This window comes from Lissotriton helveticus, chromosome 1_2, assembly GCF_964261635.1.
Source record: "Lissotriton helveticus chromosome 1_2, aLisHel1.1, whole genome shotgun sequence".
Classification (NCBI taxonomy): Eukaryota; Metazoa; Chordata; class Amphibia; order Caudata; family Salamandridae; genus Lissotriton; species Lissotriton helveticus.
Window position 1 is genome coordinate 189,165,552 of NC_136058.1, and position 23,722 is coordinate 189,189,273.

Consider the following 23,722-nt stretch of genomic DNA (forward strand, 5'->3'; position numbering starts at 1 on the left):
CATGTAGGACTCATCGGGGAATCTGGTACAATGTAAAGCTCACCTGGAGATTGGTTGACTTTGGCAGAAAAGCATCCCCATTCTCTTCCTTGGGGCTTCTGCGGAGTACTCTGGAAGATCTCACATTTTTCAAGTCTTGCAGGAGTTCACAAAAACATCACATGGGTTGTTTTACATTAACAGGTATGTACACCACACACATGCGAGGTAAAACTCCTGAATTTTACCCTAACTTCAGAGAATTGAAAAAAGTGGAAAACCTACCTGCCGTTGGTTCCGATCTGATGGTGAACTTCGACGATCTTCTTGAGTGCGCTCATTCTGTGAGAAAAAAAAAAAACTAAAATGTAGTGGCCTGCTCAAGCAAAAGGATACTGAAGGTAGACACATTTGCCATTAACAGGCGATCTTCGTTCAGTGTCTTTTTTCAGATAAAGTACACAACCATAGGACAAACCGTTGTATCTTCCACCCAACAGCTGATCTCAAAGGACTTGTACTACAAGTGAATATAGGACTTGACCAAGCTGTAAAGAAACTGCGAAGAAAAGAAATGAGCTAGCGACCTGAACGAAAATACAAATAGTATCCAGAGACATGTGGAATAACGTTGTACATTCTCGAAACTTCACCACTATCTCTAAAGAAGTGCATAGAATGAATAGAAAGGTGAGTGTATACACTACAGCTGTAATAAGTGCTATACCCAGAGTTAAATTAATATCAGGAGAAACTAGCTTGACAGTTCTTAGTTACGATCATAATCTAGCATGTGCCATTTGTCAATAAATACTTGTGACAGTTTTTTAAGTTCTGAGTGTGATGCTGGTGGTCCTCCAGTCTGGCATTTTAAAGTCCTAAACTTGGGCCCTAAATATGATGTTGGTCAGGTAGTTGGCAGTCCCGACCGCCTAATTAGAATCCAGCGAGCGGGGAGGCAGTCGGAAACATCCCTTTTGGCATCGAAGCTTGTGCTGCAGCCTGGAAAAGGGCCTCAGCACAAGCCCCAATGCCAAAAAGCATGTTTTTAAACATCCCTGTGGCAGCCACCTCACAGTGCCTGCCACATGGGGGATATATGATTGTGGGGGCACCTGGGGTGCACCCCTGGCTCCTAGTGAAGGCCGGGGAGTGGCGGGGGCCCTGCTAGGGCCCCCAAAGTCTATTTTCCCTAGCCCTTCAGTGGTGGTCAGACCACCATTAAAAGGCAGTGTGTAAGGGCCATTGTAATCCGAATGTAGGGATTACATTTGGTTCAGGTCAGACAGACCGCATTGTAATGCGGCTGTCGGACTCCTGCTTCAGATGTCGGCGGGACCAACACTGACGTGTCGTCGGGACGAGTCCCACCAACATCATAATGAGCCCCTTTGTTTGAAAATCACTCACAAAAATTTAACATACACCTTTTTATACAAATGTCCCACTTATTGAATTAATCTAATCATTTTGTGATTTGAATCATATAACATAGAAGGCTGGCTTAGTATATGATGCACACTTAAAGAAGTGATGCAGTTTGCACTAATCCAAGCAACCCTTACAGCGATTTTTGTGGTCTTTGATAAAGTTAGGCTCTCGAAGTGGAAGCTTATCTTGAAAGAGTGTAAAGCAGCTTGTTTTACCACATTTAATCAACAGTGTAGATTAGATGAAAAAGAACCACCCAGTGTTTATGAAAAATAAGTCTATTTGCTACATAACATAATCATTATCACATTGGTATATGTCCTAGACAGAGATATCAATACACATTGAAATACTTCAAAGAAATCAAGTAAGTAGCACAAATATATACTGACCTCCATCTAGAGCCCAAACCATATACTAAGGAAGTAGAATGCGAACTGCAAGGAAGAATGGAATTTGGACCAAAAGAGGAGCTGGGAGAACAAGAAACCTCCCAAGGATAAGTAACCAGGAACCCCACGGAGGCTGTGTGCAGAGTGGAAACACAGCTGGGTGCCAAATCGATGTCAATGGAGAAGTTGTGGTTGCCATTTGAAAGAAAAAGGACCCTTTCCAGAGGATGCCGAAGAAACCCTTTGGAAGACGGAAGGTTGGAGAGCCACCCCACCAGTGGATGCACCAGGAACCAGGTTGCTTGCAAATGGGAAGCCGGGAGCATAAGGTTGAAGTGATGTTGGAATCTCCTGAAGACAACAGTGGAAGACTTGGAAAAAAGGCCTCTGGAGAATTTTCTGAAGTTGTCCGGTGAAATCCAAGGGTGGATTCTTGAAGAGGACACCCTACAAGCAGAGAAGACAGGATCTATGCCACGCGGAGGTGACCAGGAGGCACAGAAAAACAATGCCCACACTTGGAAAGTTGACAAGGACATTGCAGCTGCAGCTGTGGGGATCAAGCGACGCTGAGGATGACCAGTAGCCACGAACTTGCTTCCTCATGTCAGATGTCGGTGTCTAGGTGGTCGGTGTCTGGCAGGAGTAGCAACAAGTCTTGGTAGCCACAACTGGTGTGAAAGACATCAAGATGCAATTGTTGGGACTAGCAAGGTCCAAGGGACTCACCAAGTGCAGGAGAGTCAGAGAAGGCCCGAGCAAGCAGGGGAGCCCACCAAAGCAGAAGAAGACCCTCGAGAGGACCAACAGCCGGAAGTCAGAGGAGTTGCAAGAGGACCTCAGGCAGCTCACCAAAGATGGGGGTAATGGATTGCAGAGGGGCGTGGCCAGCAACATGGCCGAGTAAGACGTGTGCCTCTGCTGCTCCGGCAAGCTGAAACAATCCGATGCGCTAACTGGTGGCCAGCGGTCCCTATACCTGATTTAAGCACACTTCAGAGGGTCCCCACGTGACCTGGGGACAGGCGGCAGTGAGAAATCGGCACGGAACTTGCAGTTCCCCAACTTCATTTCATGTAGGGCTTTTACGACACAAACCTTCACTGTATGGTAGTTGGATGTGCACCCTGCCCTCAGTTACCTATCTGCAAGTGACTCTAGCATTCTGGATTTCGTTTGGCCCCAACACCAACACAAATCTGTATGCTTGCCGAGAGACGGCCGGGACGCAACGTCTTAGCGAGACGCAAAGGGTCATCCATACTGGGCCTGCTTTGCTTTGCCCCACTGTTTTATCTGGCTGAGAAGACTACTGGAGTAGGTGGAGGGGTGGTGAGAAACGGAGTGGATTGCGGATAGTATGATCCCAGCCGAACCCCTGATAGTGGACAGTGCAACATGGGCAAGAAAGATAAAGAACCTAGGCCCCCCAGCAGAGGACTATAGACCGATACACTACGGCACCCCTCCCCCCTGAGACCGACTCGCCGGGAGTGCGTTCAGACACGCCCTATTGATGGGGGCCATACAAGCATCCCTGGAGGACATACAGGCGTCCCGAGAGGCCCTGGAAACCAAGATCGGGGAATGGGCTCCGAGGTCACGCTTCTACGGCAGGACTTTTGAAACTTAACGGAGCATGTGACAGCGGCGGAGACTAGACTATGGGAGGCCAAGGACACCATTCAGGACCTGAAGAAGGGCATGGCGGAGCTCCAATCTTCGCATAAACAGCTCCAGTGGAAGGTGGACGACGCAGAAAACAGAGCCCGGCGCAACAACCTCCGTTTTGTGGGCTTTAGGGAAGGAATTGAAGGGGCCAATGTGGCGGAGTTCCTGCACTCCTGGCTGATGCCAACTTTTCCAAAAGATAAGTTCTCAACCTGCTTTGTGATAGAACGGGCACATCGGGCACTACTGGCGAAACCGCCAGTTTGGGCTAGGCCACGCCAGTCATTGCCCGCTTCCAGAATTTTGTGGACAGAGACATGCTCTTAAGGGAAGCTAGAAAGCTTGGGGAGATCCGTCTGGAGAACGCGCAGATCATGATATTTCCGGACTATAGTCAGGAAGTGCAGAAGCATAATTTGGGCACAGTGAAAGCAGAGTCAGCTGTCATCAGCCTTGCTGGATTGGCCACTCTGAAGAAGACAAAAGGCCCAAGCCCTATCAAGACAAATCCCTCCCACTAACAACAGAATCTGACTTTCTGACATAAGCCCCTACCATCACCCAAATGCCAAAATGCATGAAAGGCTAATTAGCAACGCCTGCTAAATTGGTAACAATGAATTTCTAAGGGCAGCTCTGTCTCTATCCTTACACTCGTCTGTGTCTGAGGTTCTACAGGCCAGTTAAGGAATGCAGGCAAAACACTTCCACTGATTGGGGGCCTTGTCAGCACCTCAATCTTGTTCCATGTCAAAGACAATCCAAAATTGATCCACTAGCCTATAGCAGAGATACACTTTTAACCAACTTGGAGTCCTGCATCATACACACAATACACACTAGACACTCACACACAAACGTCAGTGGAGAATCTGAGCATGACATATCAGGGGAACCTTTACACAAGCAAGCCAATAGGAATCAAACTCAGCTCCGGGAGCATAGAAAAAGGCTTGTCCTCTGCTACTGATTCAAAACTGTATGTTGCATAAATGACTCAATTTTACATGTTTCAGGAACACAGACGGTAGTTGGCATGCCATCCTTAACCTCAGAGCCAGTTTCTGGGTACATTTTTGGTATGAGCCTCGGCAAGCATACAGATTTGTGTTGGTGTTGGGGCCAAACGAAATCCAGAATGCTAGAGTCACTTGCAGATAGGTAACTGAGGGCAGGGTGCACATCCAACTACCATACAGTGAAGGTTTGTGTCGTAAAAGCCCTACATGAAATGAAGTTGGGGAACTGCAAGTTTAAAGTAATGGGAGAACCACCGATTTAAAGTTAATACATTTCGCCAACCTGTAAATGATCCACTTGTTCATGATTAGTTCAATTATGGCAGCCACATGTAGGACTCATCGGGGAATCTGGTACAATGTAAAGCTCACCTGGAGATTGGGTGCCTTTGGCAGCAAAGCATCCCCATTCTCTTCCTTGGGGCTTCTGCGGAGTACTCTGGAAGATCTCACATTTTTCAAGTCTTGCAGGAGTTCAAAAAAACATCACATGGGGTGTTTTACATTAAGAGGTATGTACACCACACACATGTGAGGTAAAACTCCTGAATTTTACCCTAACTTCAGAGAATTGAAAAAAGTGGAAAATCTACCTGCCATTGGTTCCGATCTGATGGTGAACTTCGACGATCTTCTTGAGTGCGCTCATTCTGTGAGAAAAAAAACCAAACTAAAATTTAGTGGCCTGCTCAAGCAAAAGGATACTAAAGGCAGACACATTTGCCATTAACAGGCGATCTTCGTTCAGTGTTTTTTTTCAAGTGAAGTACTCAACCATAGGACAAACCGTTGTATCTTCCACCCAACAGCTGATCTCAAAGGACTTGTGCTACAAGTGAATATAGGAATTGACCAAGCTGTAAAGAAACTGCGAAGAAAAGAAATGAGCTAGCGACCTGAAGGAAAATACAAATAGTATCCAGAGACATGTGGAATAACGTTGTACTTTCTCGAAACTTCACCACTATCTATAAAGAAGTGCATAGAATGAATAGAAAGGTGAGTGTATACACTACAGCTGTAATAAGTGCTATACCCAGAGTTAAATTAATATCAGGAGAAACTAGCTTGACAGTTCTTAGTTACGATCATAATCTAGCATGTGCCATTTGTCAATAAATACTTGTGACAGTTTTTTAAGTTCTGAGTGTGATGCTGGTAGTCCTCCAGTCTGGCATTTTAAAGTCCTAAACTTGGGCCCTAAATATGATGTTGGTCAGGTAGTTGGCAGTCCCGACCGCCTAATTAGAATCCAGCGAGCGGGGAGGCAGTCGGAAACATGCCTTTTGGCATCGAAGCTTGTGCTGCAGCCTTGAAAAGGGCCACAGCACAAGCCCCAATGCCAAAAGGCATGTTTTTAAACATCCCTGTGGCAGCCACCTCACAGTGCCTGCCACATGGGGGATAGATGATTGTGGGGGCACCTGTGGTGCCCCCCTGGCTCCTAGTGAAGGCTGGGAAGTGGCGGGGGCCCTGCAAGGGCCCCCAAAGTCTATTTCAGCCAGCCCTTCAGTGGTGGTCAGACCACCATCAAAAGGCAGTGTGAAAGGGCCATTGTAATCCCTATGGCGGTGGCTGAGCAGGCACCGCCCCAATGTAGGGATTACATTTGATTCAGGTCAGACAGACCGCATTGTAATGCGGCTGTCGGACTGCTGCTTCAGATGTCGGTGAGACCAACACTGACGTGTCGTCGGGACGAGTCCCACCGACATTATAATGAGCCCCTTTGTTTGAAAATCACTCACAAAAATTTAACATACACCTTTTTATACAAATGTCCCACTTATTGAATTCATCTAATCATTTTGTGATTTGAATCACATAACATAGGAGGCTGGCTTAGTAAATGATGCACACTTAAAGGAGTGATGCAGCTTGCACTAATCCAATCAACCCTTACAGCGATTTTTGTGGTCTTTGATAAAGTTAGGCTCTCGAAGTGGAAGCTTATCTTGAAAGAGTGTAAAGCAGCTTGTTTTACCACATTTAATCAACAGTGTAGATTAGATGAAAAAGAACCACCCAGTGTTTATGAAAAATAAGTCTATTTGCTATATAACATAATCATTATCACATTGGTATATGTCCTAGACAGAGATATCAATACACATTGAAATACTTCAAAGAAATCAAGTAAGTAGCACAAATATATACTGACCTCTATCTAGAGCCCAAACCATATACTAAAGAAGTAGAATGCGAACTGCAAGGAAGAATGGAATTTGGACCAAAAGAGGAGCTGGGAGAACAAGAAACCTCCCAAGGATAAGTAACCAGGAACCCCACGGAGGCTGTGTGCAGAGTGGAAACACAGCTGGGTGCCAAACCAATGTCAATGGAGAAGTTGTGTTTGCCATTTGAAGGAAGAAGGACCCTTTCCAGAGGATGCCGAAGAAACCCTTTGGAAGACGGAAGGTTGGAGAGCCACCCCACCAGTGGATGCACCAGGAACCAGGTTGCTTGCAAATGGGAAGCCGGGAGCATAAGGTTGAAGTGATGTTGGAATCTCCTGAAGACAACAGTGGAAGACTTGGAAAAAAGGCCTCTGGAGAATTTTCTGAAGTTGTCCGGTGAAATCCAAGGGTGGATTCTTGAAGAGGACACCCTACAAGCAGAGAAGACAGGATCTATGCCACGCGGAGGTGACCAGGAGGCACAGAAAAACAATGCCCACACTTGGAAAGTTGACAAGGACATTGCAGCTGCAGCTGTGGGGATCAAGCGACGCTGAGGATGACCAGTAGCCACGAACTTGCTTCCTCATGTCAGATGTCGGTGTCTAGGTGGTCGGTGTCCGGCAGGACTAGCAACAAGTCTTGGTAGCCACAACTGGTGTGAAAGACATCAAGATGCAATTGTTGGGACTAGCAAGGTCCAAGGGACTCAGGAGAGTCAGAGAAGGCCCGAGCAAGCAGGGGAGCCCACCAAAGCAGAAGAAGACCCTCGAGAGGACCAACAGCCGGAAGTCAGAGGAGTTGCAAGAGGACCTCAGGCAGCTCACCAAAGATGGGGGTAATGGATTGCAGAGGGGCGTGGCCAGCAACATGGCCGAGTAAGACGTGTGCCTCTGCTGCTCCGGCAAGCTGAAATGATCCGATGCGCTAACTGGTGGCCAGCGGTCCCTATACCTGATTTAAGCACACTTCTGAGGGTCCCCACGTGACCTGGAGACAGGCGGCAGTGAGAAATCGGCACTGAACTTGCAGTTCCCCAACTTCATTTCATGCACGGCTTTTACGACACAAACCTTCACTGTATGGTAGTTGGATGTGCACCCTGCCCTCAGTTACCTATCTGCAAGTGACTCTAGCATTCTGGATTTCGTTTGGCCCCAACACCAACACAAATCTGTATGCTTGCCGAGAGACGGCCGGGACGCAACGTCTTAGCGAGACGCAAAGGGTCATCCATACTGGGCCTGCTTTGCATTGCCCCACCGTTTTATCTGGCTGAGAAGACTACTGGAGTAGGTGGAGGGGTGGTGAGAAACGGAGTGGATTGCGGATAGTAAGATCCCAGCCGAACCCCTGATAGTGGACAGTGCAACATGGGCAAGAAAGATAAAGAACCTAGGCCCCCCAGCAGAGGACTATAGACCGATACACTACGGCACCCCTCCCCCCTGAGACCGACTCGCCGGGAGTGCGTTCAGACACGCCCTATTGATGGGGGCCATACAAGCATCCCGGGAGGACATACAGGCGTCCCGTGAGGCCCTGGAAACCAAGATCGGGGAAGTGGGCTCCGAGGTCACGCTTCTACGGCAGGACTTTTGAAACTTAATGGAGCATGTGACAGCGGCGGAGACTAGACTATGGGAGGCCAAGGACACCATTCAGGACCTGAAGAAGGGCATGGCGGAGATCCAATCCTCGCATAAACAGCTCCAGTGGAAGGTGGACGACGCAGAAAACAGAGCCCGGCGCAACAACCTCCGTTTTGTGGGCTTTAGGGAAGGAATTGAAGGGGCCAATGTGGCGGAGTTCCTGCACTCCTGGCTGATGCCAACTTTTCCAAAAGATAAGTTCTCAACCTGCTTTGTGATAGAACGGGCACATCGGGCACTACTGGCGAAACCGCCAGTTTGGGCTAGGCCACGCCAGTCATTGCCCGCTTCCAGAATTTTGTGGACAGAGACATGCTCTTAAGGGAAGCTAGAAAGCTTGGGGAGATCCGTCTGGAGAACGTGCAGATCATGATATTTCCGGACTATAGCCAGGAAGTGCAGAAGCATAATTTGGGCACAGTGAAAGCAGAGTCAGCTGTCATCAGCCTTGCTGGATTGGCCACTCTGAAGAAGACAAAAGGCCCAAGCCCTATCAAGACAAATCCCTCCCACTAACAACAGAATCTGACTTTCTGACATAAGCCCCTACCATCACCCAAATGCCAAAATGCATGAAAGGCTAATTAGCAACGCCTGCTAAATTGGTAACAATGAATTTCTAAGGGCAGCTCTGTCTCTATCCTTACACTCTTCTGTGTCTGAGGTTCTACAGGCCAGTTAAGGAATGCAGGCAAAACACTTCCACTGATTGGGGGCCTTGTCAGCACCTCAATCTTGTTCCATGTCAAAGACAATCCAAAATTGATCCACTAGCCTATAGCAGAGATACACTTTTAACCAACTTGGAGTCCTGCATCATACACACAATACACACTAGACACTCACACACAAACGTCAGTGGAGAATCTGAGCATGACATATCAGGGGAACCTTTACACAAGCAAGCCGATAGGAATCAAACTCAGCTCCGGGAGCATAGAAAAAGGCTTGTCCTCTGCTACTGATTCAAAACTGTATGTTGCATAAATGACTCATTGTACATGTTTCAGGAACACAGACGGTAGTTGGCATGCCATCCTTAACCTCAGAGCCAGTTTCTGGGTATATATTTGGTATGAGCCTCGGCAAGCATACAGATTTGTGTTGGTGTTGGGGCCAAACGAAATCCAGAATGCTAGAGTCACTTGCAGATAGGTAACTGAGGGCAGGGTGCACATCCAACTACCATACAGTGAAGGTTTGTGTCGTAAAAGCCCTACATGAAATGAAGTTGGGGAACTGCAAGTTTAAAGTAATGGGAGAACTACCGATTTAAAGTTAATACATTTCCCCAACCTGTAAATGATCCACTTGTTCATGATTAGTTCAATTATGGCAGCCACATGTAGGACTCATCGGGGAATCTGGTACAATGTAAAGCTCACCTGGAGATTGGGTGCCTTTGGCAGCAAAGCATCCCCATTCTCTTCCTTGGGGCTTCTGCGGAGTACTCTGGAAGATCTCACATTTTTCAAGTCTTGCAGGAGTTCAAAAAAACATCACATGGGGTGTTTTACATTAAGAGGTATGTACACCACACACATGTGAGGTAAAACTCCTGAATTTTACCCTAACTTCAGAGAATTGAAAAAAGTGGAAAACCTACCTGCCATTGGTTCCGATCTGATGGTGAACTTCGACGATCTTCTTGAGTGCGCTCATTCTGTGAGAAAAAAAAACAAACTAAAATTTAGTGGCCTGCTCAAGCAAAAGGATACTAAAGGCAGACACATTTGCCATTAACAGGCGATCTTCGTTCAGTGTTTTTTTTCAAGTGAAGTACACAACCATAGGACAAACCGTTGTATCTTCCACCCAACAGCTGATCTCAAAGGACTTGTGCTACAAGTGAATATAGGAATTGACCAAGCTGTAAAGAAACTGCAAAGAAAAGAAATGAGCTAGCGACCTGAACGAAAATACAAATAGTATCCAGAGACATGTGGAATAACGTTGTACTTTCTCGAAACTTCACCACTATCTATAAAGAAGTGCATAGAATGAATAGAAAGGTGAGTGTATACACTACAGCTGTAATAAGTGCTATACCCAGAGTTAAATTAATATCAGGAGAAACTAGCTTGACAGTTCTTAGTTACGATCATAATCTAGCATGTGCCATTTGTCAATAAATATTTGTGACAGTTTTTTAAGTTCTGAGTGTGATGCTGGTGGTCCTCCAGTCTGGCATTTTTTTTTTTTTCACAACAGATTTTATTAAGGAATTCAAGCAAGGCAATCAATGTGGCACCCCACAATCAGGAGCAACCACCAAGCATTTGGATACATTACATTTAGCAGGATCAAAGGTCGATATGAGATCATCACAAATCTTATTTATTGATAAAACCCCCCACCCCATCCCATCCCAACTCCCACCACCCTCAACTAATTCCACCCCGCAATCCCACCCTAACCCTGTGCACGTAAAAAGAATCAGGGGAAAAACAGCTGTGTGTGAGTATAGTGTATCCGGCAAGGCGCAAGACATAGGCCCATGCAATGGGGGAGCTTAGGGCTCCTCTTCGGGGTCGATCGGGGGGTCCAGTGGCAAGTCTCTATAATCGGCCCATCTCTTCCAGATCTTAAAGTGCTTGCGAGGGCACCCTCGCGCTTCAAAAATCGGGCACTCCAGACCCATACAGAAATCCAGTCCCGCTTTCCATACACACAAAGGAGGTGCTCGTTCGTCTTTCCATGCCCGTGCCAGGTCTCTTTTGGCCAATACTAGTCCCAACAGCAATAGATGGCGCTTATAGCAGTTCCCCCCCACTCCTGCGAGAATGTGGAGCATTCCCAACTGGTGAGTGCGAGGTAGATCCCAGTGTAGCACCTCAGACAGGCAATTCCACACACCTCTCCAAAAACCAGCTATCCCAGGACACAGCCACACCGTATGAAGCAGCGAGCCCATCTCCGCCCCACAACGCAGGCATTCCGGTGATTCAATCAGACCCGCTTTCCAGAGGCGTTCACGGGTAAAATAAGCCCAGTGGAGAATTTTAAATTGAATAAACCTGAGCCTCATTGCGATGGCAGTACCTCGTGGGGATTCCAGGGCCTCCCGCCAATCATCCTCATCCATGGGACCAATATCTGCTTCCCAAGCCGTCCGCAGGGGAAGTAAATCAGAAGCGCAATGAGTGACCACCGTTTGGTATATTCGGGATACTTTTTTGTCACCGAGATCACCCATGAACAACTTCGCTTCAATAGGGCTGAATTCAGGGAGCGAGTCAAGGTCGGCAATGTATGGTGTTAGCGCATGCCGGAGCTGCAAATACCGGAAGAATTGGGACTGTGGCATGCACTGAGGTCCTGGAACGACTTAAGAGCAGTGCCAGACATCACATGGCCCAGCGACGAGATCCCGATCGCGTCCCACCCACTGAATCCCGGCAAGGAAGCCAATGCAGGCAGTCTACCATTACGCCACAGGGGTGTTTCCGCAGTCAGCTTACCCCACCAGCCCATGCGCTTCAGGGTCTGACGCCAAACAAGGAAGACCGTCTTCGTGACTCTGGGCAATTCCCGCCGCAGCCGAGCAGAGTAGAGGAGCATATGAAGGGTGTTGTCGCCCATCCGTGCGCGTTCCAGGGCATAGGCCGGGTCCCCCCTATGACCGTACCACCAGCCATTTAGGATGAGCAGATGAGCTGCTTGGTAGTAGGACAAGAGGTCCGATGTGGCGAGGCCCCCACAATAAGTAGATAAAAAGCATGTACGCAGCGCCACCCTAGCAGAACCCCCGGCCCATAGGAACCGCCCCAATACCGAGTTCACCTGCCGAAACCACGAGGTCGGGACCGGATGGGGATAATTTTGCAGTTGATACAGAAGGCGTGGAAGCGCTACCATCTTAAAGATGGCGGATCGGCCAAAGATATTAAGTGGCATTCGGGACCAAGTTTTCACGTCGGCTTGCACCCGCTCCCATACCGGAAGGACAGAGCGTTCCCACGTGTAGGTCGCAGATTCCGACAGAAACACTCCCAGGTATTGCAGGCCAGTGGTCGCCACCTGTAGGTCTAATGTCCAAGGGTCCGACACTGTGCCACCTCCAAGGACCCACAGGGTGGATTTACTCATATTTAAATATAGGCCCGAGACCTCCCCAAAGACCCGCATAATTTCTAACACTCGCGGCCCGGAGCGTCGCAGGTCTGTAAGGAAGAAGAGAACATCATCAGCGTATAACGCGATTCTATCAGAGAGGCCCCAGGGCCACACAAAGCCACGCATCTGCGCGTCCATACGGACCCAGGCGGCCAACGGCTCCATAGCAAGGGCAAAGAGGTACGGGGATAAAGGGCATCCCTGCCGGGTCCCCCGGCCAATGTGGAAGGTCTCCGACACCGCCCCGGCAACACGCACAGTAGCTGTGATGTCCGTATAGAGCAGCTTAAGATACGACAAAAATACGGGGCCCAGGTTAAGACGGTACAGAAAAGGGGGTGGTTAAGACGGGGCAGGAGTGCAAACAGAAATGTCCAGCTCACCGAGTCAAACGCCTTGTTAATGTCAGCAAGCAACAAAGCCGCCTGCTCACCTGTGGCCCCCATGGCATCAATTGCAGCCCACGCGCGCCGAATATTATGGCGTGTAGCCCTGCCGGGCATAAAGCCCGATTGATCGGGGTGTACCAGGTCCGTGATATACGGAAGCAACCGATTCGCCAGGGCCTTGGCCAGAATTTTGGCTTCAATGTTAAGGAGCGAGATAGGGCGATAAGAGTCGTGCCTATCAGGGGGCTTACCCGGTTTCTGGAAAACCACAATCTCGGCATGACGCCAATCAGGTGGTAGCCTACCTTGTGCACGCGGCGCTTCAAGCGCACGCCGAAAGTGGGGCCCTAGTTGCGTGTGAAACTTTTTATAGAATTCACAAGGGTAACCGCTCGGTCCGGGGGCCTTGCCCACGTTAAGCTGTCCCAGAGCATCTCCCAGTTCTTCCGCTGTAAGAGGAGCATCCAGAGAATCCCTGGTTTCGTCAGACACAGCTTTAGGGGGTAGGTCATCAATGAATTTAGCCACCTCCGCGCCCGATAGGCTATCACACGGAGCATACTGCGTCGCAAAATAGGCCGCGAAACTCGCCGCCAGGCTGGCGGGGTCTGTGATAACCACTCCATCTTCTGCAATGAGACCAGGCAGCGTGTCAGGTTTGATATTATATTGGCACAGTCTATAGAGCAGGGAACCCGATTTGTCCCCCCATTGGTATATCCGGCTCCGCGTGGCCAACCACGCCTGTTTGGCCTCGTCCAGTAGGACCGACGCGTAGGATTGCTGTGCCTGGAGAAGGAGCCTCACGGCCACCTCGTCCCCACCTCCCCGACTCTGTCGCTCCAATGTTTCCACCAGAGCAGCAGCCGCCGCGATCGCCTCACGACGCCCACGACGAGCTGCAGCGGCCCATGCAATATCCACTCCCCGCACAGTGGGTTTCATAGCCTCCCATACCACTACTGCGTCCACATCCTCAACCAAGTTTTCCCGCCAGTAATGATCAATGACCTCTCGTAGATGCTTGACATAGCTAGGCTGCTGAAGGTGCCACGAGGACATCCTCCACCGAAAGGGCTGGCGTCTCCTACGGAGTTCCACTTCAAGCAATACTGGGGAGTGATCAGACAGCCCCCTCGGCAAAATCTCCACTGCACGCACCCTGCACATACACAACTGGGGAACAAACATATAATCCAAGCGGGAAAAGGAGCCATGCACTGCAGACACATACGTGTATTCGCGCGCAGTAGGGTGCATATGCCGCCAGGCATCCATCCAGCCCAGTCCATCACACATCGCTCGCAGCCTAGTAGAGGGAGGGGGAGGGGAGGTCAGCCCACTCAGTTCTCGGCGCCCCCTGCGGTCCATACAGACGTCCATCACCTCGTTCCAGTCTCCCCCGACCACCGCCAGGGACTCTGGGATATCACTCCACACCTGGAAAAGTCTCTCAGCCAGGGCCCACTGCAGAGGGGGGGGGCATAGACACTTCCCAGGACCACGGGCTCCGTACCCACCATGCCCTTGACAAACAAATAACGACCCTGCGGGTCGGCCCATGTCTTCTCGTGCACAAACGCCACCCTACGATGGATGAGGACAGCCACCCCTCTGGACCCCCTGGTAAAGCCTGCATGGTATACCTGTTGATAACCCAATCTCTGCAGGCAGAGCACCTTCGACCCCATCATATGAGTCTCTTGAAGCAGAAGCACATCTGTGGCGGCCCTCTTCCCCCAGCGCAGGACAGCCCCACGTTTTACTTTGTCAAGCATCCCCCTCACATTCCATGTAACTACTCGCAAAGACTCCAACGGGAGTCCGTGTATTGTATCAGCCATAATCAAATGGAGGCCACCATGAATGCCCCTTGCGCCCACACCACACACCACTCAACAACAATTGCATCTTCATAATAAGTACGTGCACCCCCCCCCCCTATCGCCCCGGAACTCAAAAACTGCAGGGACAGCAACTGCCATTCCCTTCTCTAACCCCCAAACTCCCCCTACTGCAACCAGGTTCAGAACCCCCCCTCTCGCCTCCCAACATCCCCCCCTATACCTCACAAAACCATGAAGCATCTGTCGCGGCATGGGCACTCCCAGGCCCAAAACGGAGGGCCTAGGACCAACCATACCAATGGATCCCAAAACTTGAAAACCCAGTTGTCACAACCCCCCCCCAACAATTCCTACCAATGTAGGAGAGGGACTGCCCCCAATCAGCGGTCCCCGAGTCATCTTCACCCCCTCAGTTCAGATCAACAGCATAGTCTCGATTGTCGCGGAGACATCAAATAGGCCACAAGGCCAACGGGCCACAGCCACCACCACTCCAGATCCCGGGAGCCACCCCATCAAGCATGGAACACAGAGTACCTGAGTTCATCAACGTCAGTTTCCGGATTGGTCGGAGTCCTCAGTTCTGCCACCTCCATGCACACCAGAGACGGAGGCCGACCGCTTCCGTGATCGGGACCGTCGATTCCTCTTGCCCTTGGGCGGTCGATCCCCCGGCTCCTGAGACGATCCCCTCGAGGAACCCGGATTCAGGCCCGGCTGAGCATGCGGCCGCAGCGCCACCGTTTTGTCCGTCCACCTGAAGAGATCCTCCGGGGAGTCAAAAAACAGCGTCTTGGACTGAAAGATCACCCTCAGACGAGCTGGGTACAGCAAAGAGTACTGGAGCTGAAGGCCCCGCAGCTTTGCCTTCGCATCTATGAAGGATTGACGCTTCTGCTGCACAAGTTTAGTATAGTCTGGGAAGATCATTATCTTGCAGTTCTCAAAGAGGAGAGCATCCCTGGACCTCGCTTCCCGCAATATGGCATCGCGGTCATGGTAGTTCAGCAGTCGGGCTATTACCGCCCTGGGCCGCTCACCCTCCGGGGGTCTCTGGGTCAGGGCACGATGCGCACGTTCAATGATGAAACAGTTGGACAGGGCCTCCGAAGGCATCCAGCTCTGCAGCCACTGAGCCAGAAACCGCGCCATGTCTCCCTTCTCACAGCGCTCCGGAAAACCAATGAAGCGGAGGTTGTTGCGCCGAGCGCGTCCCTCCGCATCCTCCGCCCTAAGCGCCAGATTCTTTTGCACGGATTCCACCACCGCCAGACGCTTCTTCAGTGAGCCCATATCATCCTCCACAACCGAGATCCTGGATTCAGCTTCGGTTATCCGCTCCACCGCATTTCTCAGGTCTTGGCGAATCAGGGTTACATCCACGCCAACTGCGCCTATCTTGGCGTCCAGCATGTCTCTGGACTGAGTGATGGCTGCCATGAGGGCTGTATTGTCCGCCCCCCCCCCTGGGAGGGATTGTGACTGTTGTTGTCCTCCACTCGAAGGGCCCGGGCCCCCAGAGGGTCCCGTGAATTTGTCGATGGTCGGCTGCTTAGTGGAGCCACCGCCTCCCCCTCGGGTCATGGCTGCCAGTCCCAAACAGACCAACTAGAGTCTACTCCGGCGAGGGGCGCGGGGCTACTGTTCCTTCAGAGGGCCCCGGATAATCTCCTTCGTGGTATAGTGCTGTGTCTAGGCCAGGTCCAGGCAGGCCCCGAGTCCAGCCCCCCACTGGTCAACAATCAAGGCACCCAGTCTCCCAGCGGGCCAGGCGGCGTCACTCTCCCACGACCACGGGCTCCACAGCAATGGGTCTCTTACGTCGTTTATGCAGCCCTATCAGGGCTCACCCTCCGCCCGGTGTTGTCCCTCGAGGCTCCAAGCTCGTGGTACGGCTCAGGAAGGCCGGCAATAGGCCTCAGGATCCACTCCCACGCTGCCAGTGGCCCGCGGGCCGTGCTGCACCCCTCAGGAAGAGATAGTCCAGTGGCCACCACTACGGACGTCCAGGGGCCCCCACGCTGGTACACACGGTTCTATTCCGGCCACCTGGCCCACCAACGGTCGCCCCACTGCACTCTAGGCCGTTTCCTGTGCATGAGCTGGAGGGGGGTCGTCGCAGAAATGCGGCGCCGAGGCCCGACCGGCCCCCGGAGGCAGCCGCCGCCCAGTGCGAGCCCCAGGCGGGCGTCGCGAAAATCGAGGCCCCCGGATGTCACTAGGCCACAGCCGTCATCAGGACGGAGTCACGCTCCTCAGAAAATCATGTGCGCCGTTCCGCGCCAGTGGCCAGTCTGGCATTTTAAAGTCCTAAACTTGGGCCCTAAATATGATGTTGGTCAGGTAGTTGGCAGTCCCGACCGCCTAATTAGAATCCAGCGAGCGGGGAGGCAGTCGGAAGCATGCCTTTTGGCATCGAAGCTTGTGCTGCAGCCTTGAAAAGGGCCACAGCACAAGCCCCAATGCCAAAAGGCATGTTTTTAAACATCCCTGTGGCAGCCACCTCACAGTGCCTGCCACATGGGGGATAGATGATTGTGGGGGCACCTGTGGTGCCCCCCTGGCTCCTAGTGAAGGCTGGGAAGTGGCGGGGGCCCTGCAAGGGCCCCCAAAGTCTATTTCAGCCAGCCCTTCAGTGGTGGTCAGACCATCATCAAAAGGCAGTGTGAAAGGGCCATTGTAATCCCTATGGCGGTGCCTGAGCAGGCACCGCCCCAATGTAGGGATTACATTTGATTCAGGTCAGACAGACCGCATTGTAATGCGGCTGTCGGACTGCTGCTTCAGATGTCGGTGGGACCAACACTGACGTGTTGTCGAGACGAGTCCCCCCGACATTATAATGAGCCCCTTTGTTTGAAAATCACTCACAAAAATTTACCATACACCTTTTTATACAAATGTCCCACTTATTGAATTAATCTAATTATTTTGTGATTTGAATCACATAACATAGGAGGCTGGCTTAGTAAATGATGCACACTTAAAGGAGTGATGCAGCTTGCACTAATCCAAGCAACCCTTACAGCGATTTTTGTGGTCTTTGATAAAGTTAGGCTCTCGAAGTGGAAGCTTATCTTGAAAGAGTGTAAAGCAGCTTGTTTTACCACATTTAATCAACAGTGTAGATTAGATGAAAAAGAACCACCCAGTGTTTATGAAAAATAAGTCTATTTGCTATATAACATAATCATTATCAGATTGGTATATGTCCTAGACAGAGATATCAATACACATTGAAATACTTCAAAGAAATCAAGTAAGTAGCACAAATATATACTGACCTCCATCTAGAGCCCAAACCATATACTAAAGAAGTAGAATGCGAACTGCAAGGAAGAATGGAATTTGGACCAAAAGAGGAGCTGGTAGAACAAGAAACCTCCCAAGGATAAGTAACCAGGAACCCCACGGAGGCTGTGTGCAGAGTGGAAACACAGCTGGTTGCCAAATTGATGTCAATGGAGAAGTTGTGGTTGCCATTTGAAAGAAAAAGGACCCTTTCCAGAGGATGCCGAAGAAACCCTTTGGAAGACGGAAGGTTGGAGAGCCACCCCACCAGTGGATGCACCAGGAACCAGGTTGCTTGCTAATGGGAAGCCGGGAGCATAAGGTTGAAGTGATGTTGGAATCTCCTGAAGACAACAGTGGAAGACTTGGAAAAAAGGCCTCTGGAGAATTTTCTGAAGTTGTCCGGTGAAATCCAAGGGTGGATTCTTGAAGAGGACACCCTACAAGCAGAGAAGACAGGATCTATGCCACGCGGAGGTGACCAGGAGGCACAGAAAAACAATGCCCACACTTGGAAAGTTAACAAGGAAATTGCAGCTGCAGCTGTGGGGATCAAGGGCGCTGAGGATGACCAGTAGCCACGAACTTGCTTCCTCATGTCAGATGTCGGTGTCTAGGTGGTCGGTGTCTGGCAGGAGTAGCAACAAGTCTTGGTAGCCACAACTGGTGTGAAAGACATCAAGATGCAATTGTTGGGACTAGCAAGGTCCAAGGGACTCACCAAGTGCAGGTGAGTCAGAGAAGGCCCGAGCAAGCAGGGGAGCCCACCAAAGCAGAAGAAGACCCTCGAGAGGACCAAAAGCCGGAAGTCAAAGGAGTTGCAAGAGGACCTCAGGCAGCTCACCAAAGATGGGGGTAATGGATTGCAGAGGGGCGTGGCCAGCAACATGGCTGAGTAAGACGTGTGCCTCTGCTGCTCCGGCAAGCTGAAACGATCCGATGCGCTAACTGGTGGCCAGCGGGCCCTATACCTGATTTAAGCACACTTCTGAGGGTCCCCACGTGACCTGGGGACAGGCGGCAGTGAGAAATCGGCACGGAACTTGCAGTTCCCCAACTTCATTTCATGTAGGGCTTTTACGACACAAACCTTCACTGTATGGTAGTTGGATGTGCACCCTGCCCTCAGTTACCTATCTGCAAGTGACTCTAGCATTCTGGATTTCATTTGGCCCCAACACCAACACAAATCTGTATGCTTGCCGAGAGACGGCCGGGACGCAACGTCTTAGCGAGACGCAAAGGGTCATCCATACTGGGCCTGCTTTGCTTTGCCCCACCGTTTTATCTGGCTGAGAAGACTACTGGAGTAGGTGGAGGGGTGGTGAGAAACGGAGTGGATTGCGGATAGTAAGATCCCAGCCGAACCCCTGATAGTGGACAGTGCAACATGGGCAAGAAAGATAAAGAACCTAGGCCCCCCAGCAGAGGACTATAGACCGATACACTACGGCACCCCTCCCCCCTGAGACCGATTCGCCGGGAGTGCGTTCAGACACGCCTTATTGATGGGGGCCATACAAGCATCCCGGGAGGACATACAGGCGTCCCGTGAGGCCCTGGAAACCAAGATCGGGGAAGTGGGCTCCGAGGTCACGCTTCTACGGCAGGACTTTTGAAACTTAACGGAGCATGTGACAGCGGCGGAGACTAGACTATGGGAGGCCAAGGACACCATTCAGGACCTGAAAAAGGGAATGGCGGAGCTCCAATCCTCGCATAAACAGCTCCAGTGGAAGGTGGACGACGCAGAAAACAGAGCCCGGCGCAACAACCTCCGTTTTGTGGGCTTTAGGGAAGGAATTGAAGGGGCCAATGTGGCGGAGTTCCTGCACTCCTGGCTGATGCCAACTTTTCCAAAAGATAAGTTCTCAACCTGCTTTGTGATAGAACGGGCACATCGGGCACTACTGGCGAAACCGCCAGTTTGGGCTAGGCCACGCCAGTCATTGCCCGCTTCCAGAATTTTGTGGACAGAGACATGCTCTTAAGGGAAGCTAGAAAGCTTGGGGAGATCCGTCTGGAGAACGCGCAGATCATGATATTTCCGGACTATAGCCAGGAAGTGCAGAAGCATAATTTAGGCACAGTGAAAGCAGAGTCAGCTGTCATCAGCCTTGCTGGATTGGCCACTCTGAAGAAGACAAAAGGCCCAAGCCCTATCAAGACAAATCCCTCCCACTAACAACAGAATCTGACTTTCTGACATAAGCCCCTACCATCACCCAAATGCCAAAATGCATGAAAGGCTAATTAGCAACGCCTGCTAAATTGGTAACAATGAATTTCTAAGGGCAGCTCTGTCTCTATCCTTACACTCTTCTGTGTCTGAGGTTCCACAGGCCAGTTAAGGAATGCAGGCAAAACACTTCCACTGATTGGGGGCCTTGTCAGCACCTCAATCTTGTTCCATGTCAAAGACAATCCAAAATTGATCCACTAGCCTATAGCAGAGATACACTTTTAACCAACTTGGAGTCCTGCATCATACACACAATACACACTAGACACTCACACACAAACGTCAGTGGAGAATCTGAGCATGACATATCAGGGGAACCTTTACATAAGCAAGCCGATAGGAATCAAACTCAGCTCCGGGAGCATAGAAAAAGGCTTGTCCTCTGCTACTGATTCAAAACTGTATGTTGCATAAATGACTCATTGTACATGTTTCAGGAACACAGACGGTAGTTGTCATGCCATCCTTAACCTCAGAGCCAGTTTCTGGGTACATTTTTGGTATGAGCCTCTGCAAGCATACAGATTTGTGTTGGTGTTGGGGCCAAACGAAATCCAGAATGCTAGAGTCACTTGCAGATAGGTAACTGAGGGCAGGGTGCACATCCAACTACCATACAGTGAGGGTTTGTGTCGTAAAAGCCCTACATGAAATGAAGTTGGGGAACTGCAAGTTTAAAGTAATGGGAGAACCACCGATTTAAAGTTAATACATTTCGCCAACCTGTAAATGATCCACTTGTTCATGATTAGTTCAATTATGGCAGCCACATGTAGGACTCATCGGGGAATCTGGTACAATGTAAAGCTCACCTGGAGATTGGGTGCCTTTGGCAGCAAAGCATCCCCATTCTCTTCCTTGGGGCTTCTGCGGAGTACTCTGGAAGATCTCACATTTTTCAAGTCTTGCAGGAGTTCAAAAAAACATCACATGGGGTGTTTTACATTAAGAGGTATGTACACCACACACATGTGAGGTAAAACTCCTGAATTTTACCCTAACTTCAGAGAATTGAAAAAAGTGGAAAACCTACCTGCCATTGGTTCCGGTCTGATGGTGAACTTCGACGATCTTCTTGAGTGCGCTCATTCTGTGAGAAAAAAAAACAAACTAAAATTTAGTGGCCTGCTCAAGCAAAAGGATACTAAAGGCAGACACATTTGCCATTAACAGGCGATCTTCGTTCAGTGTTTTTTTTCAAGTGAAGTACACAACCATAGGACAAACCGTTGTATCTTCCACCCAACAGCTGATCTCAAAGGACTTGTGCTACAAGTGAATATAGGAATTGACCAAGCTGTAAAGAAACTGCGAAGAAAAGAAATGAGCTAGCGACCTGAACGAAAATACAAATAGTATCCAGAGACATGTGGAATAACGTTGTACTTTCTCGAAACTTCACCACTATCTATAAAGAAGTGCATAGAATGAATAGAAAGGTGAGTGTATACACTACAGCTGTAATAAGTGCTATACCCAGAGTTAAATTAATATCAGGAGAAACTAGCTTGACAGTTCTTAGTTACGATCATAATCTAGCATGTGCCATTTGTCAATAAATACTTGTGACAGTTTTTTAAGTTCTGAGTGTGATGTTGGTGGTCCTCCAGTCTGGCATTTTAAAGTCCTAAACTTTGGCCCTAAATATGATGTTGGTCAGATAGTTGGCAGTCCCGACCGCCTAATTAGAATCCAGCGAGCGGGGAAGCAGTCGGAAACATGCCTTTTGGCATAGAAGCTTGTGCTGCAGCCTTGAAAAGGGCCACAGCACAAGCCCCAATGCCAAAAGGCATGTTTTTAAACATCCCTGTGGCAGCCACCTCACAGTGCCTGCCACATGGGGGATAGATGATTGTGGGGGCACCTGTGGTGCCCCCCTGGCTCCTAGTGAAGGCTGGGGAGTGGCGGGTGCCCTGCAAGGGCCCCCAAAGTCTATTTCCGCCAGCCCTTCAGTGGTGGTCAGACCACCATCAAAAGGCAGTGTGAAAGGGCCATTGTAATCCCTATGGCGGTGCCCAATGTAGGGATTACATTTGATTCAGGTCAGACAGACCGCATTGTAATGCGGCTGTCGGACTGCTGCTTCAGATGTCGGTGGGACCAACACTGACGTGTCGTCGGGACGAGTCCCACCGGCATTATAATGAGCCCCTTTGTTTGAAAATCACTCACAAAAATTTAACATACACCTTTTTATACAAATGTCCCACTTATTGAATTAATCTAATCATTTTGTGATTTGAATCACATAACATAGGAGGCTGGCTTAGTAAATGATGCACACTTAAAGGAGTGATGCAGCTTGCACTAATCCAAGCAACCCTTACAGTGATTTTTGTGGTCTTTGATAACGTTAGGCTCTCAAAGTGGAAGCTTATCTTGAAAGAGTGTAAAGCAGCTTGTTTTACCACATTTAATCAACAATGTAGATTAGATGAAAAAGAGCCACCCAGTGTTTATGAAAAATAAGTCTATTTGCTACATAACATAATCATCATAACATTGGTATATGTCCTAGACAGAGATATCAATACACATTGAAATACTTCAAAGAAATCAAGTAAGTAGCACAAATATATACTGACCTCCATCTAGAGCCCAAACCATATGCTAAAGAAGTAGAATGCGAACTGCAAGGAAGAATGGAATTTGGACCAAAAGACTCAGAGGAGCTGGGAGAACAAGAAACCTCCCAAGGATAAGTAACCAGGAACCCCACGGAGGCTGTGTGCAGAGTGGAAACACAGCTGGGTGCCAAATCGATGTAAATGGACAAGTTGTGGTTGCCATTTGAAAGAAAAAGGACCCTTTCCAGAGGATGCCGAAGAAACCCTCTGGAAGACGGAAGGTTGGAGAGCCACCCCACCAGTGGATGCACCAGGAACCAGGTTGCTTGCAAAACGGAAGCCGGGAGCATCAGGTTGAAGTGATATTGAAATCTCCTGAAGACAACAGTGGAAGACTTGGGAAGAAAGGCCTCTGGAGAATTCTCTGAAGTTGTCCAGTGAAATCCAAGGGTGGATTCTTGAAGAAGACAGCCTACAAGTAGAGAATACAGGGTCTATGCCATGCGGAGGTGACCAGGAGGGACAGAAGAACAATGCCCACCCTTGGAAAGTTGACAAGGACTTTGCGGCTGCAGCTGTGGGGATCAATCGGCGCTGAGGATGACCAGTAGCCACAAACTTGCTTCTTCATGTCAGATGTCGGTGTCTAGGTGGTCGGTGTCTGGCAGGAGCAGCAACAAGTCTTGGTAGCCACAACTGGTGTGAAATACATCAAGATGCAATTGTTGGGACTAGCAAGGTCCAAGGGACTCACCAAGTGCAGGAGAGTCAGAGAAGGCCCGAGCAAGCAGGGGAGCCCACCAAAGCAGAAGAAGACCCTCGAGAGGACCAACAGCCGGAAGTCAGAGGAGTTGCAAGAGGACCTCAGGCAGCTCACCAAAGATGGGGGCAATGGATTTCTGAGGGGTGTGGCCAGCAACATGGCCGAGTAAGACGTGTGCCTCTGCTG

The 23,722-nt window shown here is 49.8% G+C and overlaps 1 protein-coding gene across 46 annotated transcripts in view; it reads right to left on the reverse strand.

Annotated features, from left to right (window-relative positions):
* LOC144799531 (uncharacterized) overlaps positions 1-23,722 on the reverse strand; it is a 5,513,712-nt gene that overhangs the window by 3,323,750 nt on the left and 2,166,240 nt on the right. For 32 of the 46 annotated variants that reach the window (XR_013603860.1, XR_013603862.1, XR_013603865.1 and 29 more), the window contains 4 exons: positions 21,240-21,296; positions 9,928-9,984; positions 5,086-5,142; positions 265-321 (listed from right to left, as the gene is read on the reverse strand). Coding sequence is in view for 43 of the 46 variants with exons in the window: in XM_078671256.1 (XP_078527382.1) it covers positions 265-321; positions 5,086-5,142; positions 9,928-9,984; positions 21,240-21,296 (228 nt within the window). In the remaining 3 variants the exon portion in view is untranslated. The remainder of the gene's footprint in view (positions 1-264; positions 322-5,085; positions 5,143-9,927; positions 9,985-21,239; positions 21,297-23,722) is intronic. The other 14 variants (XM_078671212.1, XM_078671189.1, XM_078671145.1 and 11 more) reach the window with 10 other exon arrangements.